Source organism: Tachyglossus aculeatus, chromosome 24, assembly GCF_015852505.1.
Source record: "Tachyglossus aculeatus isolate mTacAcu1 chromosome 24, mTacAcu1.pri, whole genome shotgun sequence".
Taxonomy (NCBI): domain Eukaryota; kingdom Metazoa; phylum Chordata; class Mammalia; order Monotremata; family Tachyglossidae; genus Tachyglossus; species Tachyglossus aculeatus.
The window spans coordinates 28,934,563-28,947,086 of NC_052089.1; the positions used below are offsets into that span (position 1 = coordinate 28,934,563).

Below are 12,524 nucleotides of genomic sequence, written 5' to 3' on the forward strand. Positions count from 1 at the left end.
AACTAAACAAAACATATTAACAAAATACAAAATAGAATAAACATGTACAAATAAAATAGAGTAATAAATCCGTACAAACATATATCCATATATACAGGTGCTGTGGGGAGGGGAAGGAGGTAAGGTGGGAGGGATGGGGAGGAGGGGGAGGGATGACAGATTGGTGCTTTGCACATAGTAAGCGCTTAACAAATACCATCATCATTATTATTATTGATCAGAAAGCTTTCCTGGAAGGCATAAATTTTCACTGGAGCTTGTTGGAAAGAGCTGTGGCCCATAGGATATTTTAGACTGAGCCCGCTGTTGGGTAGGGACTGTCTCTATATGTTGCCAACTTGTACTTCCCAAGCACTTAGTACAGTGCTCTGCACACAGTAAGCGCTCAAATACAATTGATTGATGGATTGATAGGATATAATAATAATTCAGTATTTGTTAAATGCTTACTATGTGCCAGGCACTGTTCTAAAATGCTGGGGTAGATATGAGATAATGGGATTGGACATAGTCCTTATCCCACATAGGGCTCCGAGTCTTAATCCCCATTTTATAGATGAGGGAACCGAGGTGAAGTGACTTGCCCAAGGTCACACCGCAGCTAAGCGGCCTAGGCGGGATTAGAACCCAGATCCTTCTGGCTCCAAGGTTTGTGTTCTCTCCATTAGGCCACACTGCTCGCCCTCATGAAGGAGGGAGGGTGAGACAGATGGGAGCGAGGCCCAGGAAGTAGGGTGGTGGTAGAATCAATCAATCAATCGTATTTATTGAGCGCTTACCGTGTGCGGAGCACTGTACTAAGCGCTTGGGAAGCACAAGTTGGCAGAGACGGTCCCTGCCCAACGGCGGGCTCACGGTCCAGAAGGGGGAGACAGGCAACCAAACAAAACATATTAACAAAATAAAATAAATAGAATAGATATGTACAAGTAAAATAAAATAAATAGAATAATAAATGCGTACAAACATATCTAAAAGTGAAATGAAGTGAAATGTTTGGACTAGGCCGGAGTGGAAGAAAGGCGGTGAAGAGCTGATTGAAGGCCAGTACTTAGAACATAGTAAGCACTTAACAAATGCCATCATTACTATGGCTCAGTGGAAAAAGCCCGGGCTTTGGAGTCAGAGGTCATCATCATCATCATCAATCGTATTTATTGAGCACTTACTGTGTGCAGAGCACTGTACTAAGCGCTTGGGAAGTCCAAGTTGGCAACATATAGAGACAGTCCCTACCCAACAGTGGGCTCACAGTCTGAAAGGGGGAAACAGAGAACAAAACCAAACATACTAACAAAATAAAATAAATAGAATAGATATGCACAAGTAAAATAAATAAATAAAGAGTAATAAATATGTACAAACATCTATACATATATACAGGTGCTGTGGGGAAGGGAAGGAGGTAAGATGGGGGGGATGGAGAGGGGGACGAGGGGGAGAGGAAGGAAGAGGCTCAGTCTGGGAAGGCCTCCTGGAGGAGGTGAGCTCTCAGGTCATGGGTTCAAATCCCAGCTCCGCCAACTGTCAGCCGTGTGACTTTGGGCAAGTCACTTCACTTCTCTGGGCCTCAGTTCCCTCATCTGTAAAATGGGGATTAAAGCTGTGAGCCCCCCGTGGGACAACCTGATCAACTTGTAGCCTCCCCAGAGCTTAGAACAATGCTTTACATTCATTCATTCACTCATTCATTCAATTCATACTTATCATTCATTCATATTTACATTCATTCATTCACTTATTCATTCAATTCATATTTCTCATTCATTCACGCATTCATTCAATTCATATTTATCATTCATTCATATTTACATTCATTCATTCACTCATTCATTCAATTCATATTTATCATTCATTCACTCATTCAATCCGTATTTATCATTCATTCATTCATTTTTATCATTCATTCATATTCACCATTCATTCATATTTATCATTCATTCATTCAATCATATTTATTGAGCGCCTACTGTGTGCAGAGCACTGTACTAAGCGCTTGGGAAGTACAATCTGCTCCTCCAACCCCATCCCTTTCACACCTTCCCTCCCTGACCATCTTCAATCCATCATTAATTGAGCACTTCCTGTGTGCGGAGCACCATAATCATAATAATAATAATGATGGCATTTTTTAAGCACATACTATGTGGAAAACATTCATTCAGTCAATTGTACTTATTGAGCATCTACTCTGGGCCTCAATTACCTCATCTGTTAAATGGGGATGAAGACTGTGAGCCCCCCCGTGGGACAACCTGATCACCTTGTAACCTCCCTAGCGCTTAGAACAGTGCCTTGCACATAGTAAGCACTTAATAAATGCTATCATTATAATTATTATTATCTACTGTGTGCAGAGCACTGTACTAAGCGCTTGGAAAGTACAATTCAGCAGTAGAGAGAGACAATCCCTGTCCACACTGGGCTTACTGTTCTAAGTGCTGGGGGAGATACAAGGTAATCAGGTTGTCCCACGTGGGGCTCACAGACTTAAGCCCCATTTTACAGATGAGGTAACTGAGGCCCAGAGAAGTGAAGTGACTTGCCCAAAGTCGCACAGTCGACAAGTGGCGGAGCTGGGATATGAACCCATGACCTCTGAGTCCAAAGCCCAGGCTCTTTCCACTGAACCACGCTGCTTCTCTGTGTCTGTACAGATTTATTACTCTATTTATTTTACTCGTACATATTTACTATTCTATTTATTTTATTTTGTTAATATGTGTTGTTTTGTTGTCTGTCTCCCCCTTCTAGACTGTGAGCCCGCTATTGGGTAGGAGCTTTTCTGTGTCTGTACAGATTTATTACTCTATTTTACTCATACATATTTACTATTCTATTTATTTTATTTTGTTAATATGTGTTGTTTTGTTGTCTGTCTCCCTAACTTTCCCATCTCTGTTGACGGCACTACCATCCTTCCCGTCTCACAAGCCCGCAACCTCGGTGTCATCCTCGACTCCGCTCTCTCATTCACCCCTCACATCCAAGCCGTCACCAAAACCTGCCGGTCTCAGCTCCGCAACATTGCCAAGATCCGCCCTTTCCTCTCCATCCAAACTGCTACCCTGCTCATTCAAGCTCTCATCCTATCCCGTCTGGACTACTGCACTAGCCTTCTCTCTGATCTCCCATCCTCGTGTCTCTCTCCACTTCAATCCATACTTCATGCTGCTGCCCGGATTATCTTTGTCCAGAAACGCTCTGGACATATTACTCCCCTCCTCAAAAACCTCCAATGGCTACCGATCAATCTGCGCATCAAGCAGAAACTCCTCACCCTGGGCTTCAAGGCTGTCCATCACCTCGCCCCCTCCTACCTCACCTCCCTTCTCTCCTTCTACTGCCCAGCCCGCACCCTCCGCTCCTCCACCACTAATCTCCTCACTGTACCTCGCTCTCGCCTGTCCCGCCATCGACCCCCGGCCCACGTCATCCCCCGGGCCTGGAATGCCCTCCCTCTGCCCATCCGCCAAGCTAGCTCTCTTCCTCCCTTCAAGGCCCTGCTGAGAGCTCACCTCCTCCAGGAGGCCTTCCCAGACTGAGCCCCTTCTTTCCTCTCCCCTCGTCCCCCTCTCCATCCCCCCGTCTTACCTCCTTCCCTTCCCCACAGCACCTGTATATATGTATATATGGTTGTACATATTTATTACTCTATTTATTTATTCATTTATTTATTTTACTTGTACATTTCTATCCTACTTATTTTATTTTGTTGGTATGTTTGGTTCTGTTCTCTGTCTCCCCCTTTTAGACTGTGAGCCCACTGTTGGGTAGGGACTGTCTCTATGTGATGCCAATTTGTACTTCCCAAGCGCTTAGTACAGTGCTCTGCACATAGTAAGCGCTCAATAAATACGATTGATTGATTGATTGATTGTCTCCCCCTTCCAGACTGTGAGCCCGCTATTGGGTAGGGACCGTCTCTATATGTTACCAGCTTGTACTTCCCAAGCGCTTGGTACAGTGCTCTGCACACAGTAAGCGCTCAATAAATACGATTGAATGAATGAATGAATAAATACGATTGATTGAATGAATGAATAAATGCGAATGAATGAATGAATACGAATGAATGAATGAATGTGAATGAATTAATAATAATAATAAATAATAATGGCATTTATTAAGCGCTTACTATGTGCAAAGCACTGTTCTAAGCGCTGGGGAGGTTACAAGGTGATCAGGTTGTCCCCCGGGGGGCTCACAGTCTTAAGCCCCATTTTACAGATGAGGTAACTGAGGCCCAGAGAAGTGATGTGACTTGCCCCAAGTCACACAGCTGACAATTCGTGGAGCCGGGATTTGAACCCATGACCTCTGACTCACACTCACACCTGAGCCACACTGCAATGCGAATGAATGAATGCGAATGAATGAATGAATGAATATGAATGAATGAATTAATATGAATGAATGAATTAATATGAATGAATGAATTAATGCAAATGAATATAAATGAATGAATAAATGTGAATGAATGAATTAATGTGAATGAATATGAATGAATGTGAATGAATGAATGAATGAATGAATACAAAGGAATGAATGAATAAATGTGAATGAATTAATGCAAATGAATGAATACGAAGGAATGAATGAATAATTACGAATGAATGAATAATGCGAATGAACGAATGCATATGAATGAATACGAATGAATGAATGCGAATGAATGAATTAATGCGAATGAATGAATATGGATGAATGAATGTGAATGAATGAATGCGAATGAATGAATTAATGCAAATGAATGAATGAATATGAATGAATGAATACGAATGAATGAATTAATGCGAATGAATGAATTAATGCGAATGAATGAATATGAATGAATGAATACGAATGAATGAATGAATGCGAATGAATGAATGAATGAATGAATGCGTGACTTTCGCTCTGGCGCCGCCTGGTGGATTCAGGGAAAGGACAGGCTTGAGCGTCTCTGGCGCCATCTTTTGGCCCAATGAACCGGCCGAACGGGGACAGTCTCTCTGGCGCCATCTGCCGGATTGAGGAGTAGGACGGCCTTCGATCGTCTCTCTGGCGCCATCTGCTGGGAATCGGCTACAAGGACCGGCAGGAACCCTCTCCATGGCGCCCTCTGCTGGACTGAGCGATCTGACAGGCTGACACGGTCCCTGGCGCCGGCCGTTGGACTGATTATGATGATGATTGTTTATTATGATCAATTATTTATTATTATTATTAATTATTATTATTATTCCCTCCCCACAGCATCTGTATACATGTATGTATGTATGTTTGTACGTATTTATTACTCTATTTATTTTATTTTACGTGGTTATTCTATTTATTTTATTTTGTTAATATGTTTTGTTCTCTGTCTCCCCCTTCTAGACTGTGAGCCCACTGTTGGGTAGGGATCGTCTCTAGATGTTGCCAACTTGTACTTCCCATGTGCTTAGTACAGTGCTCTGCACACAGTAAGCGCTCAATAAATATGACTGATTGAATGAATGAATAAATATGAATGAATGAATGAATGAACAAATGACTGTCTCTCAGCACCCCCAAAAAGGCTCCTATGTGGCCCCCTTACAAACGCTAAAAATATTGCGACTGCCCCTTCTGGGAAAAACAGTCAGTCTAGACTGTGAGCCCACTGTTGGGCAGGGACCGTCTCTATATGTTGCCAACTTGGACTTCCCAAGCGCTTAGTACAGTGCTCTGCACACAGTAAGTGCTCAATAAATACGATTGAATGAATGAATGAATTATTATATTATTATTATAATGGTATTTGTTAAGCGCTTACTATGTGCCAGGGACTGTACTAAGCCCTGGGTTTGGATACAAAACAAATTGGACTCAGTCCCTGTCCCAGTCTTCATCCCCATTTTACAGAAGGGGGAACGGAGGCATAGAGAAGTGAAGTGACTTGCCCAAGGTCACACGGCAGACAAGCGGCGGGGTTTGGGATTAGAGCCCAGTCCTCTGACTCATTCATTCATTCAATCGTATTTGTTGAGCGCTTACTGTGTGCAGAGCACTGGACTAAGCGCTTGGAAAGCACATTTTGGCAACAGATAGAGACTGTCCCTGCCCAACCACGGGCTCACAGTCTAGAAAGGATAATGGTATTTGTTAAGCGCTTACTATGTGCTAAGCACTGTTCTAAGCGGTGGAGTAGATACAAGGTAATCAGATTGTCCCATGTGGAGCTCCCAGCCTTAATCCCCATTTCACAGATGAGGTAACTGAGGCCCAGAGAAGTGACTTGCCCAAAGTCCCACAGCTGACAAGTGGCGGAGCGGGATTTGAACCCATGACCTCAGACTCCCAAGCCCGGGCTCTTTCCACTGAGCCATGCTGCTTCCCTAGCCACACTCCCAGGCCCATGTGCTACCCATTAGGCCATGATGAGTCTAATAGGTTTCTCAGGGGGTTGGGTTTTTCGGTGATTAGGAGTTGGGGCTATGTTGAAGTCGGCGTTACTTCGAAGTTGCGAATAAACAGTCCCGTGGTGTAGCCCCAATGTTCAATCAATCAATCAATCAATCGTATTTATTGAGCGCTTACTGTGTGCAGAGCACTGCACTAAGCGCTTGGGAAGTCCAAGTTGGCAACATATAGAGACAGTCCCTACCCAACAGTGGGCTCACAGTCTGCTTTCAAACCATAATAATAATGATGATGGCATTTGTTTAGCGCTTACTATGTGCAAAGCACTGTTCTAAGCGCTGTGGGGGATACAAGGTGATCAGGTTGTCCCACCTGGGGCTCACAATCGTAATCCCCATTTTACAGATGAGGGAACTGAAGCACAGAGAAGTTGAATGTTCCTCTCCCCCTCCCCACCGCCTTACCTCCTTCCCCTCCCCACAGCACCTGTCTATATGTTTGTACGGATTTATTACTCTATTTTATTTGTACATATTTATTCTATTTATTTTGTTAATTTCGTTAATTTGTTTTGTTGTCTGTCTCCCCCTTCTAGACTGTGAGCCCGCTGTTGGGTAGGGGCCGTCTCTATATGTTGCCAACTTGGACTTCCCAAGCGCTTAGTACAGTGCTCTGCACACAGTAAATACGATTGATGATTGAATTAATGAATGAATAATGATGATGGCATTTGTTAAGCACTTACTATGTGCAAAGCACTGTTCTAAGCGCTGGGGGGATACAAGGTGATCAGGGTGTCCCACGTGGGGCTCACAATCTTCATCCCCATTTTACAGATGAGGTAACTGAAGCACAGAGAAGTGAAGTGACTTGCCCAAAGTCACACAGCTGACAATTGGCGAAGCCAGGATTTGAACCCATGACCTCTGACTCCAAAGCCCGGGCTCTTTCCACTGAGCCATGCTGCTTCTTATGCTTCTTATGAATGCTAAATATAAAATAAATGAATAAATGAATGTTAAATATGAAATGAATGAATGAATGTATTAATGAATGATAAATCATCATCATCATCATCAATCGTATTTACTGAGCGCTTACTGTGTGCAGAGCACTGTACTAAGCGCTTGGGAAGGACAAGTTGGCAACATATAGAGACAGTCCCTACCCAACAATGGGCTCACAGTCTAAAAGGGGGAGACAGAGAACAAAACCAAACATACTAACAAAATAAAATAAATAGAACAGATATGTACAAGTAAAATAAATAAATAGAGTAACAAACATGTACAAACATATATACATATATACAGGTGCTGTGGGGAAGGGAAGGAGGTAAGGCGGGGGGATGGAGAGGGGCACAAGGGGGAGAGGAAGGAAGGGGCTCAGTCTGGGAAGGCCTCCTGGAGGAGGTGAGCTCTCAGTAGGGCCTTGAAGGGAGGAAGAGAGCTTCTTATGAATGCTAAATATGAAATAAATGAATAAATGAATGTTAAATATGAAATTAATGAATGAATGAATGTATTAATGAATGATAAATATGAATTGAATGAATGAATTGAATGAATGAAAAATATGAATTGAATGAATGAATGTATTAATGAATGATAAATGTGAATTGAACGAATGAATGATAAATATGAATTGAATGAATGAATGAATGTATTAATGAATGATAAATATGAATGGAATGAATGAATTGAATGAATGAAAAATATGAATTGAATGAATGAATGAATGTTTATATGTTTATATATATGTTTGCATGTATTTATTACTCGATTTATTTTATTTGTACATATTCTATTTATTTTATTTTGTTAATATGTTTTGTTTTGTTCTCTGTCTCCCCCTTCTAGACTGTGAGCCCGCTGTTGGGTAGGGACCGGCTCTGTATGTTGCCAACTTGGACTTCCCAAGCGCTTAGTCCAGTGCTCTGCACACAGTAAGCGCTCAATAAATATGATTGAATGAATGAATGAATGAATGAATGTATTAATGAATGATAAATATGAATTGAATGAATGAATGATAAATATGAATTGAATGAATGAATGAATGAATGCATTAATGAATGATAAATATGAATTGAATGAATGAATGATAAATATGAATTGAATGAATGAATGAATGAATGTATTAATGAATGATAAATATGAATTGAATGAATGAATGATAAATATGAATTGAATGCATGAATGAATGAATGTATTAATGAATGATAAATATGAATTGAATGAATGAATGATAAATATGAATTGAATGAATGAATGAATGAATGATAAATATGAATTGAATGAATGAATGATAAATGTGAATTGAATGAATGAATGATAAATATGAATTGAATGCATGAATGAATGAATGTATTAATGAATGATAAATATGAATTGAATGAATGAATGATAAATATGAATTGAATGAATGAATGAATGAATGATAAATATGAATTGAATGAATGAATGATAAATGTGAATTGAATGAATGAACGATAAATATGAATTGAATGAATGAATGATAAATATGAATTGAATGAATGAATGATAAATATGAATTAAATGAATGAATGAATGAATGAATGAATGAATGACTAAGTCTTCCCCGCCGTCTGAGCTCGGCCGCGCGTGGCTCAGCCCGTCCAGCAGGGGGCAGCAGCAGCAGCAGCTGCTGGAGGCGGAGCGGGGCGGGGGGGGAGGGGAGGGGAGGGTGGCGGGACGCTGCGGAGCGCGGGGATTGGCTGGAAGCTCGGACGGGGAGGGAGAGGGCGGGGCCTCTCTCCGGCCACGCCCCCTCCCCTGGTGGGCGGGGCCCTTCCGGTCCTCGGCCCCGGCGCAGTGCGGAAGAGATGGGGAGGCGGGACCGGAAGTGACGTCGCACGGCGGCGGGGGCGGGGCCAAGGCAGGGGCCCCAGGGCCAAAGGAAGACAGACAGGCGGGCGGGCAGGGCGCACGAAGGAGGGAGAGGGAGAGAGGCAGGGAGAGAAAGAAAGAAAAAAAGAAAGACAGAAAGAAAGAAAAAAAGAAAGAAAAAGAGAGGTACGGGGTTGAGCCAGGCTCCCCTGGGAGAGGGGGGCGGAAGCCTCTCTGACAGCAGCTGTCATGGGCCTGGGGGCTGGGGGGCTGGGGGTTGGGGGGCTGGGGGGCGGGGAACCGGGCTCCTCCACCCGGGCCCGGCTCTCCCATCCCCCCCTCTTCCCTCCGGGCAGCCTGGGGGGCGCTGGGGACCCCCTCCCTTCCCCCTCCCCCCCTTCCTCCCTCCCGGCCTGCCCTGGCCTGGCCTGTCAGCCCGGTGTGGGCAGGGATGGTCTCTCCTTATTGCCGAGTTGTACCGCCCAGAGCGCTTAGTCCAGTGCCCTGCACGCAGTGGGCGCTCAGTAAATGCGATCGAAGGAAGGAATGAATGAGTGAGTGAGGGTCCTGTCCTGGCCCCGGCCTGCTGTCAGACCAGCGTGGCCGCCCGGGCTGATAATGATCAGAATTGGGGGGTTGGTTAAGCGCTTCTTACGGGGCAGGCCCTGTGCTAAGCGCTGTGGGGGGGGTACAAGCGAAGGGGGCAGGGGCCAGGGGCCGCCCCCTCCCTGCAGGTCGCCCCCCGGCCGGCCCGTTCCCTTCCCTTCCTTTCCCTTCCCATCCCTTCATCAGCATCATTATCAGTCGTATTTATTGAGCGCTTGCTGTGTGCAGAGCACTGTACTAAGCGCTTGGGAAGTCCAAGTTGGCAACATCCCTTCCCTGCATCCGCGGGAAAAACGGGGGCCAGCCAGGCCGGTCCCCGCAGATCCTCAAGGCCCACCTCCTCCAGGAGGCCTTCCCAGGCCGAGCCCCCTTTTCCTCAGCTTCCCTTCCCTTCTGCCTCACCCTGACTCCCTCCCCACAGCACTTGTGTATGTATCTATAATTCTATTTATTTAGATTGTTGCCTGTTTAACTTGTTTTGATGTCTGTCTTCACCCCACCACCACCCGACTGTAAGCCTGATGTGGACAGGGGTTGTCTCTCAGGGCCCCACAAGACCCTACTGAGAGCTCACCTCCTCCAGGAGGCCTTCCCAGACTGAGCCCCCTCCTTCCTCTCCCCCCATCGCCCTCTCCATCCCCCCGTCTTACCTCCTTCCCTTACCCGCAGCACCTGTATATATGTATATGTGTTTGTACATATTCATTACTCTATTTATTTATTTTACTTGTACATATCTATTCTATTTTATTTTGTTAATATGTTTGGTTTTGTTCTCTCTCCCCCGCTTCTAGACTGTGAGCCCACTGTTGGGTAGGGACTGTCTCTATATGTTGCCAACTTATACTTCCCAAGCACATAGTACAGTGCTCTGGACACAGTAAGCGCTCAATAAATATGATTGATTGTATTGCTTTATTGTACTTTACGAGCACTTAGTACAGTGCTCTGCACAGAGTAAGCACTCAGTAAATACGATTGAATGAATGAATGAATGCTCTGCACATAGTAAGCGCTCAGTAAATGCGATTGAATGAATGAATGCCCCCCCTCCCGGCATCCTGAGGGTCTTCAGTCCCCTATGTCCTCCTCCTTCCCGCCCCCAGGGCCGCCGCCGTGGACGGGGACGACGATGGCCTTCAGCAAGGGGTTCCGGATCTACCACAAGCTGGACCCGCCACCCTTCAGCGTCCTGGCCGAGACCCGACACAAGGAACAATGTCTCCTCTTCGAGTCCGGGGCCGTGGCGGCCCTCTGTGAGTCTCTCCCACTCTGGGGGCACTGGGTGGGCACGGGCCACAGCACAGGGTCACCCTGATGATACAGGGTCATCAGGTTGTCCCAAGTGGGGCTCACAGCGCTAATCCCCATTTTGCAGATGAGGGAACTGAGGCCCAGAGAAGTGAAGGGACTTGTCCAAAGTCACACAGCCGATAAGTGGCGAAGCCGGGATTATCCTGGGGAAGGGTCCCCACTGGGGGTTGTCCGCGAGAACCAGCCCCCATGGGGGTGGAGGAGCCGTGGGCTGGGGGAACCAGGCCCAGCTTCAATCTTCCCGCTCTCCTGTCGTCCCCCGCCCTTGCTCACACCGCCCACCACCTTCTCCCACTTTTCCCGGCTCCCCTGCCCTCTCCACCGTTTTCCCTCCTGGGGCGTCATTTGCGGCCCATGACGCTTGTGCCGGTTTAATTTTCTCGTTTTGCTGCCTTGGAAAGTGGAAATTGTTTGGCTGCCTTTGAAGGTGGAAATTGCTGTGCTGCCTCGTTGCTGCTTGTGAAGTATAGCGTGTTGTTTGATCTCTTTCCGTTCAGTACTTGGAGGGTAAAAATAGCATCCCTGGGCGAAGCTTTCTGCCCAGTCTCGTCTGAAAATCTTGGAGAGAGGTTTCTTCTGTCTTCATCATCATCATCATCATCATCAATCGTATTTATTGAGTGCTTACTGTGTGCAGAGCACTGTACTAAGCGCTTGGGAAGTACAAGTTGGAAACATATAGAGACAGTCCCTACCCAACAGTGGGATCACAGACTAAAAGGGGGAGACAGAGAACAAAACCAAACATACTAACAAAATAAAATAAATAGAATAGATAGGTACAAGTAAAATAAATAAATAGAGTAACAAATATGTACATACATATATACAGGTGCTGTGGGGAAGGGAAGGAGGTAAGATGGGGGGATGGAGAGGGGGATGAGGGGGAGAGGAAGGAAGGGGTGACATTAGTAGAGGGGTGACAGGTCAGAGTCAAAAAGTCATCCTCACCCTGTGTTCTGCGGAGGTCAAGCCCTCATTGGAGTGGCGGGGTGGTTTTGGAGGGTGTGGTGGATTAGAGGGAAGGAAAATAGGTTCTTAAAGAAAAGGTCAAAGGACTTGGGGTTGTCTGGCTGGAGAAGAGAGAGCCCGAACTGCTGTGACTCAGTTACCTCATTTGTACAGTGGTGATTTAAGACTGTGAGCCCCATGTGGGATAGGGACCGTGTCCAACCTGATTACTTTGTATCTACTTCAGTGCTCAGAACAGTGCCTGGCACATAGCAAGTCCTTAACAAATACCATAAAAAAAAATACAGAGGGGGCGGGGAGGGCTGGGGAGGATGCTTAACAACTTCCTTGAGAAATATGAAAAATATGAGGAGCGTTCTCACCTCACTTCCTCTGCAGAGCGCTGTACCGAAGGACAGATGAGCGTTGATGTGCTAA

The 12,524-nt window shown here is 45.3% G+C and overlaps 1 protein-coding gene across 1 annotated transcript in view; it reads left to right on the top strand.

The window, feature by feature from the left end:
- The first annotated feature begins 10,931 nt into the window (after window positions 1-10,931).
- SYNJ1 (synaptojanin 1) overlaps window positions 10,932-12,524 on the top strand; it is a 79,532-nt gene continuing 77,939 nt past the window's right edge. The window contains exon 1 of the mRNA XM_038766396.1: window positions 10,932-11,077. Coding sequence (XP_038622324.1) covers window positions 10,954-11,077 — 124 coding nt within the window. The 5' untranslated portion in view covers window positions 10,932-10,953. The remainder of the gene's footprint in view (window positions 11,078-12,524) is intronic.